The following is a 19,840-nucleotide window of genomic DNA, read 5'->3' as shown; positions in this document are numbered from 1 at the left end:
GAGACTGCCAACTGTTCTCCAACATCCAGTTCTTCTTCTCTTAGAAACAGAACATTGGGACTTTAGCTGGCACACAGCCAACCAAATATCCATAGAATATTCTTTCCGACTCCCTTGCAGCCTCTTTGTGATCAAGTTCTGACCAAAGGGATGCTTGTGCCAGTGTATGTGCAACTACTGGGTTTGCCTTTAAAAGGAATTTGCTTGCCCTCCCCTTTTCTTTTCCCCCTTCCCATTGGCTGGATTATGTTTTAACAAGCCCTCCGTGTGATTCTTGTATGTGCTGAGGTTTGAGTAGCGCTGATCATTCTAGAACACAACTGATAAGCTGATGCTGGGTGGATGTTCTATAAGCAGGTCCTTGGAAGCTGACTAAATTTTCACTTGTCTCTGAAGCCAGCTATTGAGAGGATACAAACTGTGTTCCTAGGTATCTCCTCTTGATGGACCACATGCCTGCTTACTTGCTTCATTCTTTTTTAAAAAAATTTTTATTGTGGTAAAATACACAGCAAAAATTTACCATCATAACCATTTTCAAGTGTACAGTTCAGTGGTCCTAAGTACATTCACAGTCGTACACAGCCGTCACCATCATCCAGCCCCATAACTTTTCATCTTGTGAAACTGAAACTCTATACCCATTAAACAAGAGCTCCCATTTCCCCTCCCCTCCCAGACCCTGGAAACCATCATTATATGTCCTGTCTTTATGAATTTGACTACTCTAAGTATCTCATATTAATGGAATCATACAGTATTTATGTTTTTACGACTGGCTTGTATCACTTGGCATACCTGTTTCATTCCTGAGCACAGTCCCCTTATGAACTTTCTTATACAGAATCCCACAGAGGGTCACAATCAGAAGGAACAGCAACACCTGATTAACTGGAATAAAAACAGAAACACGTTCAAGTATAAATTATCAAACTGAAATTGTGGAAAAGTCTGGAACAGCCATGTGAGTAGATCCCCCCTTATCCCAACACACCCAGGAGTAGAGACCTAGCACCTTTCTCTAAGCAGAGAGCATGTGGAATAAAGAGTTCACCTGTGAGACTACTGATGCCCAAGGATACATAGATGTAGTTTAAGAAGGATCCAGGGCTAAACCCAGGTAGTCTTCATGGTGGAGGCTACAACCTTGATGACTACATGATGCTGTTTTTGGAGCCACTTTCTGTGCATGAATGCTTTGCTTTATATAATATCCAACACTCATATAACACATATGACAAGCCAGTACTTATTATGAGTACATGTTCTTAGCCATTATAACACAGCTACTTCTCAGTTAATTCAACAAGTGGTCAAGGATGACATACAGAAAATTCTTGCCCTGAGGAAGAGGTTAGAAGACCCCAACACCTCCTCTAGTTGTAAGCCTCCAGGGCCATCCATTCCAGAACAGTGACACTTGCCCTTGGAATCTACTGAGAAGTAGAGTGGTGTAGGCAGTATTCTCCTATTGAGGGAGCACATACCACTGGTTGTTCACGGGATGGTTTATGAGGCTCATGTTCATAGCATTAAGTAACATTAAATCACAGTATGAGAAATCAGATACAGGCAGGCAACAAAAGCCACCTAGAATTGAATAACAGTATCCTAATTATATATATTTGTACAATAAACTTCTTTTTATTTTATTTTTTTAAACATTTTTTATTGATTTATAGTCATTTTACAATGTTGTGTCAAATTCCAGTGTAGATCACAACTTTTCAGTTATACATGAACATACATATATTCATTGTCATATTTTTTTCGCTGTGAGCTACCACAAGATCTTGTATATATTTCCCTGTGCTATACAGTATAATCTTGTTTATCTATTCTGCATAAGCCTATCAGTATCTACAAATTTTGAAATCCCAGTCTGTCCCTTCCCACCCCCCGTCCCCTTGACAACCACAAGTTTTTATTCTATGTCTATGAGTCTGTTTCTGTTTTGTATTTATGTTTTTTTGTTTTTGTTTTTGTTTTAGATTCCACATATGAGCAATCTCATATGGTATTTTTCTTTCTCTTTCTGGCTTACTTCACTTAGAATGACATTCTCCAGGGACATCCATGTTGCTGCAAATGGCGAATAACCTTCTTTTTATGATAGTGATAACTGCTATTCTATTTACAGAAAGGAAATATACTTTATATTACAAAATACACTTATAATTTAAAAATAAGTCAAGTCAGTCATACACAGGACAGAAGGAACACAGATGATGAAAAATTGAGAAGATGGTACATTGCCATATGTGGTGCACAAATGCCTGCAGTTTGGTAAACACTGGTAGAAAGGGAAGGGGCTGGAATTTGAAGCCAGACTCAAATCTCACTTTTACCACCTCCTAGCTGTGTGGCCTTGGACAGGTTACTTATCCTCTCTGAGCCTCAGTTTGCTCATCTGCTAAACGAAGATTGTAATAATAATTATGACCTTTCAGGGGTGTTTTGAGAGTTAACAAAGGCAATGTGGGCCCAATAAAGCCTTTAAAATTGTTAAGCATTATTATTTACTATTTTTGTGCATCAAGATATTTATACTTGTTGACCTCATACTGATCTATTTTCTGGCCCCAAGGCCTTTGTCTTCACATCTGTAAAAGTAAGGAGTTGGGCAGTCTCCACAGATGCTGTGTTCTGAGGCTCAATGGTTCTACCGTCCTGACATGTATCTCCCCTCTGCCTTTCTGGGTTGTCAGATTCAGCCTGAGACAACCAGATACCAGACTCAGTTTAAAATAAAACTACACAGAAGCAGAAGACAAGGGACAAAGTTCTATAGTTTATCAATACAACTGATTAACATTCACTTCCCACAGCCAGTTCGGGGAAGCAGCCCAATGTCTATTACCATCTGACCCTTTTTTAGTAAAAGTATGTCCCATGCAATATTTGGGATATACCTAATACTAAAAAATTATTCATAGTTTACTAGAAATTCAAATCTAACTGAATGTAGCAGATGTCTTTTGATCTGCTACATTAGGCTCCTCTACCCTGAGGGTAATAGTAATACAGTTAGGTTATTATTTGTCCCCTAGATTCACAAACAACTGGATATAAAATCAGATGCAAATCCAGATTTTGATGGGGTCTGAAGATGACATAACTTGAGATGATTCTTTAAGAATAAGAACACAAAATTACAAATGCTAAATGAGACAGAAACATGAATATTTATTTACAATGAAAAAATAAATCATATTTACAACTCTTATGGAAGCATCTGACTCCTCTCACGAAAAATTCACTCTGAACAAAACACTTAACAACTTTCTATGGGAATCATCCTAATGTGCCAATGCCAAGAACTGTCTGTGGGAAAACTATCCATGAAGAGCAAAGAAGATCTGAAAAAAACCCCAAGACCCAGCATCAAAACAATCCTCCAAAATGTCTATTTTTAATCGTAATTTTCAAAAGTTTATAATCTTACTTTTTCGTAATAAAGCCATGTGTGTTCACGTGGATAAAAACTGTGACCTGTGGATAAAGAATAAAATTATGTTTAAAAGAGAATCAACCCAAAAGTCATAATACAATTACTAAGGACGATGCCTTTGACCATTTGATACGTGGCCAATTTTACAATTATTCTTAACTTTCTGAATCTAGAGTTTTGGTAACTAGATAGTTCTTGAATGTAGAGCTCACCATTTCAAATTGATTTCTCCAGCTGTACAAAGCACACAAAGGCCCCCAAAGGGTCATCTTTTGCCTTCTCTAGAAACAGCCCTGTCAACCCTCTGGGTTAGTTGATCAGATGGCACTAACTGGAGGAAATGTCACACAAGAAGGGTTCCTTGATCTAAAATACCAATCCCTTGCCTTTTTTCCTGCTATCATAACTTCATTCCTTTGATAAGGAAGCTTCTACATCTTTAGGAATCCCTTGTGAAAATAAAACCACCCTGAGAAGGGCACAGCTTACATTCCATTCAATCATCCATTTGGTAAATATTTATTGAGATCCTACTAAAAGCCCAGCACTGTGCTATGCACTGGGGATGCACCAATGAACAAATCAGTCCCAGTCCCTATCTCCATGGAGCTGTTTTCAGTGGGGAGAACAGACATTAAAATGTAAGCAATAAAATAATTAGATTATGGTAAGTGATACGAAGGAAACAGCAGAGATGTTGGGACAAAGGTGAACAGAGATAGAAAGGTATCTTAAAGAGACATCAGGAAAAGCCTCACTGAAGAGACAGCATTCAATCAGAAGAAAGAGCAGGAGCCAGTGGAGAGAACGCAGAAAAGCATCCCAGGCAAAGGGAGCAGCAAGTGCAAAGGCCCTGAGGCTGAGGATTCTAAGTACCGCAGTAAGTTCAATGTGGCTGGAACACAGTAGACTAAGGGAGAGACTGGCTGGAGGAGGTAGAGACAAACTGCGGTGTCTCCAAGGAGTAAAGGAGCATGGATTTTATTTTAAATGCATGTAACCTCCTCCATCAGCCTTTGTCTTCATTTAAGTAACAACTGCAATGTAATATGGAAACATCTGATTTCTACTGATGATGAAGTCACAGGTACCACCATTACTTCTGTGATTTGTTGCCACAATTGAAGGAAATGCTCAAATTCAATTAGAGGTTAGTAAAAATCAAGATGTGATTTTTTTCTTATCGAAGTGCATGAGAAAATGAAATGTATCCGTCGATGTCTGGAGTGCCTGTGCACCCTACGTTAAAGATCAGAATCCTGGGGGTAGGTTGATTCAACTTACATCTGGGTTATGATGGCATAGAAAAGTGATGTTTTACCATCTGGAAAAACTGCTGCTTTGGGAAGATCTGCCACGTTTGTGCTGTGGCTTTTCACAGCCCCAGGCCTCTGGTGTGATTCCTCAGGGGACTGAACTACACAATGAACAACTGGTCCCACACAAATAGTGAGAGAGGAGCAGGCTGACTCTCAAGGTGACTGCCAGGGGTGAGGAGCACAAATGGAAAAGAAAGCCCTCACAGGAAGGCTGGAGAGATGCCAGAGACAGAATTGGGGTAAGATTTTCCTGTTTTGTATTGCTATCCACTGCCGGAAGTGATTAAAATACCCATATTTCACAACTTTATGCAGACCAGGTTGAAAAGCCGTTCTTCTTCTATATTAAACATTAAAAAAATAAGAAAAGGGTCCAGGACACAAAACGGAGGGGGACTTGTCACTTGATATTCTTACAGGACTTATACTGGACGTATTTAGTAACCAGTATGGCTCTCAGCATCAATCAACTGAAACAGGGATGACTGGTGTCCCACGAGTGTGTTCTGACTAGTAAACAGCAGCCTTGGTGCCCACAGAATGTCAAGTCATGTGCATGTATTATCTATTCAAACAAATAAACCGTTGAGCACAGGAGATTCTAAACACACACACACACACACACACGGCACATTATATTCTGATAAGCAACAAGAGTTACTGTCACACCATCAGCCATTCTCATCTTCTACCAGACCAACTTTTTACCTTTTTTGCCCGAGACAAAGTCAGAGCAAACTCCAAGAGGCCTACCAACTAGACGTGTCCCAGGAACATCTCTCCACGGAGGAGGCCCACTACTTCGTCAGAGAATAAAGAACTGGCCTCATGACAACTATTTTTCTGCCAAGACATCTGATACATGTTGACAAGGTAATTTCCTCTTAGTGTCCTGGATTTCCATAAATTTCTTATTGTGAACTTCTATAATTAGAAAGTGCTTTAATGTTTCATTCCAATTTCAGGGCATCCAAAGGGAGACTTCTGATTTATCAAAGAGTTTGAATGTAGAGAATGATGTGTATCCCAAAGAAGGTTTTAGATTCTCTCCTCCACCTTCTACAAGAAGAATTATAAATCTGGATAGCAAGCAGTAGCAAAAAGTAAGTTATATTATCAAATAAAGATTCAGCAATGTTCTCAAAGTAGCACCAGGCTTAAGGAGGCAAGAAAAGGGCTGATATGACATGAAAAAGTTTCAACCAAACATTTCCCCAAATTCAAATCTTTCACAATATTCTGCAGTATTCAATTAGTGCTCTGAAAATCCAAGAGAGCTAACAAACTGTCTGTTCTCAAAATGTATCTGTTATAGCTGTTACCTGGTTGTTGTCCCAGCTTATAATTTATCCATATGCCTATCACAATACCTTATATATTTATTAGAAGAAGCAGTGGGCATTAAGAGAAGGATAGGAAAATTGGGCAAGTTTAATGACAAAATGAAGTTTAACCATTACAAACGAATTTTAGGTTACAAAATTCATTTTAGTTTGGAAATCTAAAATTAAATTTTTTCACATATTCATTCACTTCTTTGAGGCATTTTGACAATCACCCCAGGAGCAGGAAACCGATTTCTTTTATCTTTAAAAAAAAAAAGTTAATTTGCCATTAATAATAATCTGTCTTGAGAACTCAAAGTTTATTTTAAAATTAAATTGATCCTTCTTAATTGCAGTCCTTCAAAGGTACTTCTCAACTTGACTTCTGACCAGAGGCAGCAGTTAGCAAACAGAGAAAAATAACCTTTAGAAATTAGCAACATGACAGAGACAGCCCAGAGGATGCAATCAGGAAAGGCAGCATATCATAGTACCCCAGGGTCTCTTTATGAACCAAAGTGTTGGAGAACGTGTTGGCAGTGATCTAGGGAAATTCTTCAACCGGGACTTGATTCAAGCCTTTAACTCATTGTAAACAACCAGCTACAATGTCCCTTTCATTTTCCCAGGATATAGACTGCATACCCAGGAGCTCTGAGCGCATCTGCAATGGCCCTTCTCCTTTTCCCCTCCTGCACTTGGGAAAGAATTGAGTCAAAAAGTAAGTAATGTTATGGTCCTTCTGAGATTGGTTTCAGGTACTTTTTTGTCCCTTTGCTATTTTAGATGATACGCATTCAGCTAACTTTTGGGGGTGATGCCAGCCTAGAATGGTCTTTGGCCACATGTCTGCTCCCTTCCAAAGACTATCTAGTACTACAGGAGAGAATGAGGGGAAGACCGGGAGGCTCTGAGCTCCAAGTCTCAGAGGCCAGTTCCTCCCTGGAGATCCCAGTCAGCCACGCCAATAAATTCCTCTCTTTTCCTTAAACTGCTTTGAAATGAGGTTCAATTTCTTGAAAACAAGAGTCCTTACAAATACATTCCTTATGGCCAGAATGGTGTGCACATATAGGGAAAAGTTTGCACAGGGCTAGGTAATAATAATAGCTACCATTTATTGATAGCTTAATTTGCATTCAGCTCTATGCTGACCATTTAGGTACCTTATCTTCTTTAATTCTTACAACAAACACCTTTCAAATGGATATACTACTATCTCAATTTTTCAAATGAGGAAATTGCAGCTCAGAGAGGATCAGTAATTTGCTCAAAATCACACAGCTAGTAAATGGGAGAGCAAGGATTTGATGTTAGGGCTCTCAGATTTCAAAACTGATGCTCTTTAACCACAAGGTTCTGGAGCTCTTGAAGGGCCAATCTGGCTACCCCAGAGGCAGGTGAGGTGGGCTGCAGGTCATAGATGTCACTGTATGCTGATGAAATTTCACAACTCCTGGGGAAGCTGCTCTCCCCTCTAGTACTTGGTTACTCTAACTGCTGAGATCATGCCAGAATCAGAGAAATGTAAGTGCTGCCTCATCTGAGAAGGAGGCTCATCTCTGCCCTGCCCAGCAGGTTGCCAACCCTAAAGTCTCTTTAAGATAATATAAGATGCTCCAGGAAGCAAATATGGCACATGGAGTTGTAAGGTACAGCAGTGGTGAGCCAGGAGTGAAATTCCTAAAGCAGATTCTTGTAGGTAACCTCCTAAGGCGCTTTTAGAATACAAGGCAAAGAGGAGTCCTTGAGAAGCATGCACTTCTAACAGAGAGCCTGTTTTACCTCCTTTTTCTTTTTTTAAATTTGAAACCGTATAAAGATTCAGCATGCCTGACTGGCATCCTTCTCATCCTCTTCACAATTTCATCTCACCTCTGATGGTGGCACTTCCTCTTAAAGCGGCTGTAAATTGGTGTTTCCAGCACTTGCAGCCAAAAGCATTCTGATGGATTGAGTAGGTGCACAAGAAACACCTGCAGCTTCTAGATGGGAGCTGATTGTGTGGATCTGGTAGAGGGATCAGGGCTGGAAAGGGGTAGAATAGTGATGGAGGAAGGCGGGGATGAGAGCTGGAGGGAATGGCTGCAGGATATCTTAAGAACACACAGAATAAGAAGCGGAGATGTGGGGCCGAGGGCAACTGGACCGTCTAGAGCAGAGTCAGGAAGAGCATCTTCTGGGTTAACGTGGTTCTGGCCTGCGAGGAAATGCACCACAGGACTCACTGCTGTGAGGGCAAGGCCTGGGCCCATGAGAGGTGCAGACCACCTGCCGGCTCTCTCCTGTGCACGTGGCCTGTGGGGCTCCACGCTCACCTGCTTCCCCACCACCTTTGTGACTGTTCACCTCAGTCTCTTTGGCTGCTGCCCCTTCTCTGGAACTTCTAAATGGCATAACACTTCAGGACTCAGTTCTTGATTTCTCTTCTCTCTCTAAACTCTCTCCTTACTAGGTCTCCTTCTGTCTCATGGCGTAAAACACCATTTCAATGCCAACAACTCCCGAATTACTGTCTCCAACCCAGATCTCTCATGTGGACTCCAGACTCCTAAAGCCAACTGTCCACTTAGTGTCTCCACTTGAAGGCATCATTTGTCCAAAACTGAGCTCCTGACATTTTCCCCCAAACAGGCACCTCCTATCATCTTCCCTGACTCAGTTAATGGCAACCCCATTTTTCTAACTGCTTTGGCAAAAATAAACTTGGTGTTATCCTTGACCCCTCTCTGTTTCATTTCCTACAGATGAACTGACAACAAACCTTGTCAGCTCCACCTTCAACACATATCCAGAATTTTCGCCACCTGTACAGCCTCTACCCTGGCCTGATCACCATCATCCTTTGCCTGGATGATTCTGCCTGTCTCCTTTTAGCTGACTTTCAACAAAGCAGTCAGAGAGAGCCTGTTAAGACAGGAGTCAGAGTATGTTGTTTTCTGTTCAGAATTCCCCAAGGCCTCCCTATTTCTCTCAGAGTAAAAGCCAAAGTCCTTTTTGTGTCCTACAAGATCTCGCCCGATCACACTGGCCTCCCTGCCAGACATTCTCCTGCCTCAGAGCCTTTTACACTTGTTCCCTTCCCCTGGAATGCTGTTCCCTTCACCTGGAACAGTCCCACCAGATATCTATGTGGCTCGCTCCTTCACTTCCCTGGACTCAGTCAAAACCCCCTAGCCCCAGCAATACATCTACTACTTTTCCTCAGCAATGACCACCACCCCACATACTGCCCATTTCTCTGGTTTTCCTGTACCCTCCCAGTGATAGACTATAAGCTCCATGAAGGCAGGGAATTTTGTCTGTTTTGTTCATTGCCAAATAGCCAGCACAAGTACCTGGAGATAGAAACCCTCAAAAATATTTACAGACTAGAGGGATGAACACGTGACCTTCTCCTCCAGGAAGCTGCACAAGCACCTCAAACCTCATCTGTTCACAACTGAAATCAGCACCTGCCCCACAGAAATCCCTCTTCAGTGTTCTCTGAGCATCCTCTTCAGTTGCTTCCTCCCAGCCCCTCATCCAGTCAGTCACTGATTCACACAGTTTCTCCTCCTAAGTGTTTCCTTTTTAACTTTTTTTAATTGAAGTATAGTTATTTCAGGTATACAGCAAAGTGATTCAGTTATACATATATGTATCCATTCTTTTTCAGATTCTCCATTATAGGTTATTACAGGATATTGAATATAGTTCCCTGTGCTATACAGTAGGTCCGTGTGTGTGTGTGTGTGTGTGTGTGTGTGTGTGTGTGTGTGTGTGTATGTTAATCCCAAATTCCTTATTTATCCCTCCCCTCCTTTCCCCTTTGGTAATCATACGTTTGTTTCCTATGTCTGTGAGTCTGTTTCTGGTTTGTAAATAAATTCATTTTTATCTTTTTTTTTTTTTTTTTTTTTTTTTAGATTCCACGTATAAGTGATATCATATGATATTTGTCTTTCTCTGTCTGACTTCCTTCACTTAATGTGATCATCTTTAGGTCCATCTAAGTGTTTGTTAATCCACCTCCTTTCTACCTTGCCTCATCTCATTCAATAACGTCCCACATGGCCTTCCTGCCTCTAGGATTCAAATTCCCCCATTATTCCAACATTGTTTTCTATAGTTTGGTTGTCATAGCTTTAGTTTCTTTTACTCTTGATCAGTCCCACCCTACCCACACTGCCTTTTTATTTTTCATGAAAATTTTTTGGAAGAACACAAGCCAATTGTCTTGTAGAATTCTAATGACTGATTTAAAACACTACTCTGAGTGTCCTTTTCCCCTCTAAAGCCCTTCACTGGGAAATCCAGTACCAAAAGGTTAAGGCTGGAGCTTAAGATTCCCATGGGCCCTCTGGGCCATGCCTTCTGTCCAAGCTCTACTGCTTGAAGGTTCGTCTCCAGCCCTCCGCTGTCCTCCACACCCAAGACTATGCTTTTCTTGTCTCTGGACTTCAGTTTAAGCAGTCCCCTCTGCCTGGGATGTCCTTTCCCCTGCTCTTTCCCCAGCAAATTGCTCCTTGTGCTTTAAGGACTCCTCCTCCTCCTTCAGGAAGCCTTACGTAACTACCTTGCCTGGGTTCTCCTCTGATCTCCACTGCGATGCCTATCCCCGCACTCAAAACACTGGGTTCTAATATGGCTGTGGCTGTCTCTTCCACTAAACCATGAGATGACAGAGGACAGGGACTGTGGCTTGCCCACCCTGTGTGCCTCAATAAATGTGTGTGGAATGAATGACGGAGAAACAGGAGAGAGGGAGAAAGGGCTCCTGTTGCTCTGTTCTTCAATCCCAGGAAAAAAGGGGTCAGCATACCTTCAATAAGGAAGAAAGCCAGAAGGAGGGGAAAGCCAGGTTGATGGTCCCACTCCAGGAATGAAGACAGAGGGCTCTGTTTTCTTATTGGCCTTTCTCTTAACATAACAACAAGGAGAATTGTGTCCCCTACACCTCTGTAAGCTTTCCTAGGCTGAATGATTTCTGTGTTGTGCTTTTCCTGTAATAAATAATCAAGCCTTTAGCATTAAGAGCCCATAGGCCTAGGGAGGAGGGTATAGCCCAGTGGTAGAGCACATGCTTAGCATGCACAAGGTCCTGGATTCAATCCCCAGTACCTCCATTTAAATAAATAAATAAACCTAATTACCCCCCTGAAAAAAATTAAATAAACTAAAACTAAAATAAAATATTTTTTAAAAAGAGCCCATAGGAGCTGGGGGAGGGGGGGCTCACCTAGCAGCCAGTGTTGGAAAGAGGAAATCCCTAAGCAGGGCAACGGATGGAGGGAGCCTCAAAGAGGAGTGGTCCTAAGGCCTGTGACTGGAAGAAAAGGAGAGCTTAGAGAGTTGGTCTGGACCAGAGAAGTGTCCGCTAGGTTTTAAAAAAGGCCCCTGAAGACCTTGCATGAGGAGCTGTTTTACCAAATGCCAAAGAGTTTGGGCCTGTGCCCAAATCTGGAAAGAATGTCTTAAGACCTGGCAGCGGCTAAGGGAATTAGCTCTGCCTTGGAAGAAAAGACAAAAGTGGGAAGGACTCCAGAAAAGTATTCTAAAAATCAGCCCCTAAGATTTATTTTACATGCCAACTCTAATCAGTTGGTAGGAGCTTTCAGTACTGCTAAACTGAGAAGGAGTCGAAAACCACCACCAGACTCGAAAGAAAGAAAGATAGGAAGGAAGAAAGAAAGAAAGAAAGAAATGTAATTGTAATTGATTAATCATGTCTGCCATGGGATCAGGTAAGGAGGAACAAGAAAGAACCTGGGAATTCAAAGGAAGATAAAAGAGAGGGCTCCCAAAAAGTACCGTTGAATGACTTAAATCTGGAAATATGGGGTTTGCCACTGGACAGAATTGACTTTGAAACCTTGTTCTGCCTCATTTCTTACTGTGTAATCTTGGGCAATTTACAAAACCCGATCTGTAAAATGGGATTGTTCTGCAGATTAAATTAAATGCTATATTACAATGATAATAGGAAACACTTACACTGTAACTTCTATGAGCCATTTTTCTAAGAACTTTATATATATATATAAATTAATTAATTTGATATGCACAACAAACCTATCAGATTATTATCCCCAATATACTGATGAAGAAACTGAAGTTCAGAAAGGTTAAAAGACCTGCCAAGAGTGACACACCTAGTGAGTGGCAGAGGCAGAATGCACACCCAGGCAGTCTGGCTCTGAGATCATGCTCTTGATCACCCTACAAGCTACTATAGCCACCTACTTTCCACTGCTGATTGTTCTCATGATGGTCAAGCAACTGACAGAAGCTCTATGATTTCACATAACTCTGTAAGACTTGCAGCCTGAAGTTCACACATGCGTAACACACATTTAATAGAGCACTTCATCTTCAACCAGGCAGGAGAGAGTCATGAACAGGACAGGAGCATAGGGTCACTTGACAATAAGAGAAAGAAGAACAAAACCAGGACTCAGGAATTTAGCCTCCAACAAAACACCTCTGGCCTTTTTACTTTTTGCTCTAGCATGGAAAAGGCTTACTCCAGATTCACTAGAATACACAGGACAGGGAAGCTGAGGGAGGGTGTCTTCTGTTTGTGGAGGATCCATCTTGCTTTCTCCTGTGTGGGACTGAGGTGTTCTTTCACAACATGGCTGTAGACCAGGTGTCAACTAACCATGGCCAACTCCTGCACCAAAGGTTTTTATAAACAAAGTTTTGTAGGAACATAGCCAGGCTTATTCTTTGATGTTTTTTCCATGGTCATATCTACTCTACTTCAGCAGATCTGAATTGTTGCAATGAAGACCATATGGCCTGCAAAGCCATGTATCTGGCCCTTTGTAGGAAATGTTTGCTGATCCCTGCTGTTCACCTTAGGCCAGACTTTCTACATATCAATATGGCACACATGATCAATTCTCTGTTCTTAACTAGGGAAGGAAGAAGATGTCCTCTTGGGTGTTTGCCAGGGAAGATATGAAGTAGGATGTCCATAAGAAGAAACAGTATGAAAATAGACGTGGCCAAAATAGGATATTGCAGAGTGATATCATATGTTAATCTGTGTGATGTGATAACATGGCTCGATAACATGGCTCAGGGGTCAACTGGGAACCACTGGGTTAAACAAACAAGCAGATTTTGCTTCTGCGGGACTTCTCAGGACCTTTAAAAAGCCATCAAGCCTTGAGAGGGCTGCGAGAGAGACAGGGCTTAGAGAATGTCTTTTGTCTATGGAGCTATCTTCTTCAGAACATTCTTTGACAAATGCTGAAACAAAAGAAGTCTTTAGAATCATGCTCCCTGGGAACCAGGAATGAAAACTGTGAGCGCTATGGCTGCATGAGCATGCTTTTTCTCGACAAGGAAAGAGGCAGAACAGAGAAGAACTAAAGAGTAGAAAAAAGAAAGAGGTGTGTGAAGAGGAGAAGGAAGGAAGCAGGGCCCTGGAGAGACAACTTGTAAGGATGTGAGGAACACTTACACAATTGGACTGTCGGAGGGAACAGCATGTCAAAAGCTGGGCTGGATGTGTGGTCACTTTCACCATTACTATTGTCATCGTCCGCACCACCAGAGAAGCTTACCTTCCCTGAGGGTCTGACTACTTGGCAGATCCTGCATTATATCCTTTAGACACATGATGTCACTTAATTCCCATTTTACAGATGAGGATGTAGAGTCACAGACAAGTTAAATAACTTACCCAGAGTCAAAGCTTATAAAGATTATAAGTGGCAGTGCATAAATTCACCTTTGTGAGTTGGACCCCAGAGCCCATGTTCCCAGCACTGCCCTGCCCTACTTCTAGCTGAGTAAGATGGAGTCCTGGCATTCCATTGCACGACACACAAAGGATATTGTATACAAATGCAACACCAAAACATTCCGAGGAAAAGACAAAACAAATAAAACAATGCCACTTGGGATATTTGGCTGCACAGGGCCAAACAGCTAGAGGACCGCCTTTTTTTTGCAGCACATTCAGATGTTTAAGTATCATATTTTCTTCCCCTCTGTCTTTTTACTTTTAAACTATCCCCTCTTAACTTAAGTCATAAGTTATATATCAGGCTGTATCAGGCTTATCCAGTGTATTACACTTGCTCATAAAGTGAACATAAGAAGACATTTTTGAATGTTAAAAAGCATTTTCAACCCAAACACTATGACTACTGTATTTACAATAAGCTTCATTTAGATTTCATACAACTGCCAGTTCTTTTTGGGGGAATTGGGGCCCTCAGAACAGCTACCTAGGACAGATTCCGAAAACATGAATCACAGCTCAATTAAATATTTCATGGCTCAGAAACATGCCTGCGTTAAATGCTCACATTTATCCAGTCTGAGCTAACCGCTGATTTCCATACTTAAAATATGATGAAAATAGAAAATCACACTACCTGGGGGTTGGGGGAGGGGAGAAATGATCCCAGGTCTGGAAAAGCAATCCAGGATGTGAAAAATTTGCGCATTGAGTATTCTGGATTTGCTACAAGGGGAAAAAAAAAGATGGTTCCGCTGACATGCTACAAAAATCAGCTGTGGGCTCCTGAAGGCAGTTTGTGTGGGACTGACCACCTCTGATTTACTTTCTTGAGTCTATAGCAAATAAAGGACAGCTGCAGGCGGGCCAGAGTGAAATAGAAAGGCTGTCACACTGTTGTAAATTTCTGTTTACCTGGTAAGCGGTGAGGGCACGTCTCTGGGCTCCTTGGTCCAGAAGAGCTGCAGGGCAGAGCGTTCAAATCGTGGCTGCTGCCCTTCACGCTGCTCCAGCTGCTTCTAAGATCCCATTGGAAATCCCAAAGGGCTGGAGAGCCTCAAGGCCAATATTACGTTTCCAAAAGTCTTTCTCCCCCACCAGACCCTCCCCCCCACCTTGCTTGCGTCGACTTTGGAGCGGCTCAGGTTTCTTCCACCCCTGCTCCAAGCAGCTGGGAATCCAGGCGTTATGCTGGCCAAGTGAGGCGGCCCCTGAAACCACTTCCAGATGTGCTTGGCAGGCGGGCTCCAAAGGGCCAGACTTCCTCTTGCGTCCTCCTCTGGCAGCCTGCAAATCATTTCGAAAACAAGGCTGCTCTGGAAGAAAAGATTCAAAACTGGAGAAAAGCAAATTCTTGGAGGGTGTATTTCTATCACACGTTGGGTCCAGGTAAACTTTGAAAGAGCAGAAGTGAAAAAAATTAAGTTCATACTGATTTTAAGAAAATCTTCATGGCCACTAGCTTCTCCTGAAATGCCCTAGTCATTAAAATGCTGTTGTCCCCAAATCACAATCCACGTAAGAGCCATTGTCTCATTCTACCAAGGCAGTGATAGAGGTTTCAAGATGGTGTGTTTTGTGCCTGAACGTGGAAAGGAATCACGCGGAGAATCAACCCCACCCAGCTCTGGGCTGTTCTGTGTCTCTGCCATTGATTCTCAGAAACCCAGGAAATGGTGCCAGCACCCTGCCAGGGATCATGAAATTTATTCCTGCAACAGCCTCTCTCCCTAGATCCTATAAGGAAATGAGTTTGCCTCTACTCACTGCCACCTTCTAAAGTGGTACTCCCCAAAAGAAATACAATGCAAACCACATTGTAATTTAAAGTTAGATAGGAGTCACTTTAAGTACAAAGAGGTAAATTAATTTTAATGATATATATTTTATTTAAACCAATATATATAAAAATAATATTTCAACATGTAATCAATATAAAACATTATTAACAAGACATTTTATACTTTTTTTGGTACGAACTCTTTAAAATCTGGCATATACTTTACACTTGCAGCACATCTCAATTTCAACACTAAATTTCATCAGGAACAATTGATATGTATTTAGGTTTCATAAAATTTGCATTTTAAAAAGTAGATTCGCATACTCAAGTTGCTCCAAACATTCTGCAATTTTCCAATAACCGAACTGCAAGTCAGTTTTACAATTCAGTTTAAACTGATTAAGTAAAACATAAAATTCAGTTCCTCAGTGGCACTAGGCACACTTTAAGTTCTCACAGCCAGTGTGGCTAGTGGGTGTGGCTAGTGGCTCCTGTACTGAACAGTGCGGCTCTGAAGAATCTGGTGGAAGTTTTTCAGACTTGAACTTGGAGGGTGGGAGTATCCCGAACAGCTTCCATTTGTATAGAACTTTGAACACCGACAAGGAATTTTTTCACATCTTTTATTGTGTTTTATTCGCACAATATTCCCATTAGGTAAGTCGAGAAGATGTTTTTGCCCCAATTTGCAAAGGAGCACATGGAGGCTTTGAGCAAGTTAGTGATGAAGCCAGGACTGGAATTCCTGTTTGGTGCTTTAAAACTGTTTCTTACCTCAGGCGAGTCTCAAATACTAGGATTTTTGGCCGCAACTCTAGGGTTAAATTGTATCCACTGTTATATCTTCGCTTGGTCATCCTTCAGCATTCAGGCACTGTATAGAATTACTGGAAGCTCTAGCAGCATTCTTATATACTCCCATCCTAAAGCCCTCACACCATTCAGCACGTATGTCATTTTTATTTGGAGCAGACTCGACATTACGCTATTCCTCTTCTCCCTTGGCTCCCAGTGAGCTGTTTTAAATCACAACTCTACTCAGTTTTTTAGCTAACAGACATGGCTGTAAAATGTTTCTCTTTGGTTGTGGCAAAGATACATTTTATACATTGATTACATGCAGGAAGTCAGAAGGTTTGGTGGCAGCACAGGGTACTGTGCACTAAGTATTCCTGCACCAGTCCTCACTGTACCCACATAAGCAAAAATAGCAACGTTTCCTGGCTCAGGGCTTGACACTGCCCTTCCAGAATTATGTGCTGTCAGGAGCAACGGGACAGTCCCTCAGACATGTCCCAAGGCACCATGTTGGAAAGCACTCTAAACTGACTCCTGCCAGTCCAGTTTCCTTGAAAGATTGGGTTTTCTCCTCCTTTGCATCTCTCATCCACTTAGCAGAATGACTGACCCAGGGTAAGAGCTGGTAAATAAGGAAGTTCAGAGGGTATGACAATCAAAGCACACCAGAAGGGGACTTAGAATTGAAATAATAAAGACGTTGTTTTCATAGATCCCACTTGCTATTCATATTAACTTCCATATGGACCGAAATCTCTCTGTCATTGCTCTTTGTACACATTCTCCCTGACCCCCTACTGTCTCCAACTCCAGATTCTCCTGTATTTCTGCTGGGCCATGTACTGAGGATGCAAGAGGCTTATTTCTATGACTTTGATTCCTACTTTAGATGCACAGATTCTCTCCCCTGGAGAAGAAATGAAACCAGAAAGAGACACAGGATAAAAGGGGCACTCTGGTAAGTGCAGTGGCTATTGGCATGGGCTCTGAGAAAGACAGACAGACAGACCTAGGTGTTAGCTCATATGTTATACTTACACACTACTGAAAATCTCACCTTCAGTTTCCTCATCTGTAAAGTGGGGCAGCCTCTTGGGGATTAAAAGACATCATGCACATAAAGCACTCGGTAAGGGCTCTGTACATGGAAGTTATTATTATTGTTGTTGCATGAAGACATCCCAAGGTATGAACTAGACAAAGAAATTGTAACAGTAAGTTACTGGTAACTTCTTTTTAAAAAGTCCAAGTGAGTTATATGATGTTGCAAACACTGCTGGTAGCCTATTTAATAACCTCTCTGCTCCTTCCCTTCAAATAGAAACACTTTTTCATTTGAGGTAGCAAATGCCCAGTTAAAAATACCTTCTCAGAGGGTCTGCAGCTAGAGTGGCATGTGAGTAGAAGTCGGCTGTCTGCGACTTCCTAGAAAGCTGTTGTTTTCCTGGCAAAGAGCTGTTGGTGCCTTTTGCCCTTTCCGCCTGTCTGAAATCCAACGCGAATGCCTGGAGGTAGAGTAGCCATCTCGCAGCTCTGTGGATAAAAGGCCCACACTGTGTGGCTGCATATGGCTACACGGGCTGTGTGCAGGGACTACAGTGTAAAATCAGTTAGGGTCCTGGCAGGACGCAGATGGCTCACTCCAATGGGCTGATGGTGGAGACTGAAAAAAGGCACCATCCGGAAAGGTGTAGTCAGTACTAGGGAAACACGATTAAGAGATGGTGCAGTATCCTGGGGTTAGTAACTGCAGGGGGCTATTACCACTTCCAGTCCTGAGGACAAGAGTATGGAGTGGTTACCAGGACTGGGAGACAGTAGCTGCATGGACAAGTCCGCCTAACAGGAGCAGCCTCTGCTGACCCCCACAAAAGGGACGGGGGTTCTTACTCCAACCTTATAATCTCCTGTTGGTGGTGCTTCCCATTGGCCAAACCCAACTGGAAGTCAGACAGCAGGAGAGCTCACGTGATGTAATACATCTAGGTCAGCTTCAGGGCACTGAACAAGTTAAAGAAGAGGAGGGAATAGATCCGAATAAGCCAAAGGAAATTATCCTTGTACAATGTGGCTAGGGTTCTCTGGCATTGTGTGATTCAGCAGCCCTGCACATGTTAATGTTAAGGAGGGCAGAGCAAGGACATAGGAAAAACCCAAGTCCCTGGTGGCACTGGGAGTCACCACAGCAGCCCTGAACTGACCACTTTTGGAACATCTTACGTGAGGAAAGTAAACCTGGATGTGGCTAAGTCACTGTGGTCGGGTTTCAGTGATACGCCCAAATGCAGTCCTATGTGAACTATACGCATTTTTGATTTGTAGTAGCAGTAGTCAACACAACGTATGTCTGAATCATTATTATTCCATTTTATTTCTTATTAGTTGAAAGTCAAACGTTCAGCATTTCTTACCCAATGGGCCTGCCTTGGCTGAGTGTACTACCTTGTAGATAAAGTCTTAGATAAAATCTCCTAAGGCTGATGAATGTGACTGGAAGGGAAGGAAGCAGCATTATGTGGCAGCAGTGAATCACTGCACTGGGTCAGGCTGATAAGCCTCTACTTATTGCCTTGATCAACTAGGGCTGGGCTCCAAGATCACCCACACAGGGCAGGAAATCCTAATACAGGAGTCTCAATTCCCTTTCTTTGTCTCGTAGGGCTCAATGACAGGTCATCTTCTTGTTCGAAGCTGAGGTGCTCTGGCTCTTCCCTGGAGCCCCTGAGGTCCAGCAATTACTCCTGCACCTGACTCTCTGCACTTGGGGTCCCTTTCTCCCAGATGACATGACTGGTTTCCTTCCTTGACTCTTGCACCAGTTCCTTGCTCTGGTAACTTGTATAGGCTCTACCTGGCTTGGAGTCCTGCCTGGCTCTTGCCAGCTACCCTCTCCACACCTTGGCCACAGCTCTAGCCATGGCCGGAGCCCGGCGATCTGGGAACAGACCTCTCAGACACCATCTGCTCTCTTCATCTCGGGAACGGTGCCTGCCTAGGCTCTCTGCTGTTGTGCTCTGCCCACCTGCTGGCACTCCTCAAAACCCCTTCTTAGACTGCTGCCAATAACCCCTTGGCCCAAGTCCTCAACTGAGATTAAGGTATCCCTTGGACAAGGCGATTTACACTCTTGGCTGAAAACACAGCACTGTCTGCCACCTCTCAGCTCCAGTCCCTCCCTCTCAGACTGACTCCCCAGTGGCCTATAGCTTAGGAGGAGCAGAAACAGTAGTAATATAATGAAAATGATGACAATTATAGAAGTAAAACAATCTACTACTTACTAAATGCTAACTACATGCCGGGCAATGCATAAGCAAAGCCCAGTACTTTTGTGTTTTTTTTGCCTTTTGTGCACAGAATCAGAACAAATTTCAGTTACCACAGTTTAGTTTAGTAACATCAGTTCCCCAACAATACAGTTCAAAT

General features: G+C 42.4%; 1 protein-coding gene and 1 long non-coding RNA gene across 8 annotated transcripts in view; one reads left to right on the top strand and one right to left on the bottom strand.

Annotated features, from left to right (window-relative positions):
* GLT8D2 (glycosyltransferase 8 domain containing 2) overlaps positions 1-19,840 on the bottom strand; it is a 37,834-nt gene that overhangs the window by 11,945 nt on the left and 6,049 nt on the right. The window contains exons 3-6 of one of the 3 annotated variants that reach the window (XM_074375161.1): positions 17,472-17,607; positions 14,749-15,227; positions 3,446-3,492; positions 799-891 (exon numbers count right to left, since the gene is read on the bottom strand). In XM_074375161.1, coding sequence (XP_074231262.1) covers positions 799-891; positions 3,446-3,464 — 112 coding nt within the window. In that variant the 5' untranslated portion in view covers positions 3,465-3,492; positions 14,749-15,227; positions 17,472-17,607. The remainder of the gene's footprint in view (positions 1-798; positions 892-3,445; positions 3,493-14,748; positions 15,228-17,471; positions 17,608-19,840) is intronic. The other 2 variants (XM_074375162.1, XM_010970445.3) reach the window with 2 other exon arrangements.
* On the top strand, positions 827-19,212 carry LOC141579414 (uncharacterized). 5 transcript variants are annotated; one of them, XR_012510702.1, is made up of 6 exons: positions 827-964; positions 1,992-5,643; positions 5,736-5,873; positions 6,725-6,816; positions 17,228-17,372; positions 19,074-19,212. It is a non-coding gene; the product is annotated as an uncharacterized LOC141579414 (long non-coding RNA). The 5 variants fall into 5 exon arrangements; XR_012510700.1 differs by lacking the exon at positions 827-964 and having other exon boundaries at positions 3,476-5,643; positions 17,304-17,372; XR_012510703.1 differs by lacking the exons at positions 827-964; positions 17,228-17,372; positions 19,074-19,212 and adding an exon at positions 12,999-13,471 and having other exon boundaries at positions 3,477-5,643.

The sequence above is a fragment of the Camelus bactrianus genome, chromosome 12, assembly GCF_048773025.1.
Source record: "Camelus bactrianus isolate YW-2024 breed Bactrian camel chromosome 12, ASM4877302v1, whole genome shotgun sequence".
NCBI lineage: Eukaryota > Metazoa > Chordata > Mammalia > Artiodactyla > Camelidae > Camelus > Camelus bactrianus.
The sequence above is the reverse complement of the archived record's forward strand: the minus strand, read 5'-3'. Positions and strand labels throughout refer to the sequence as shown.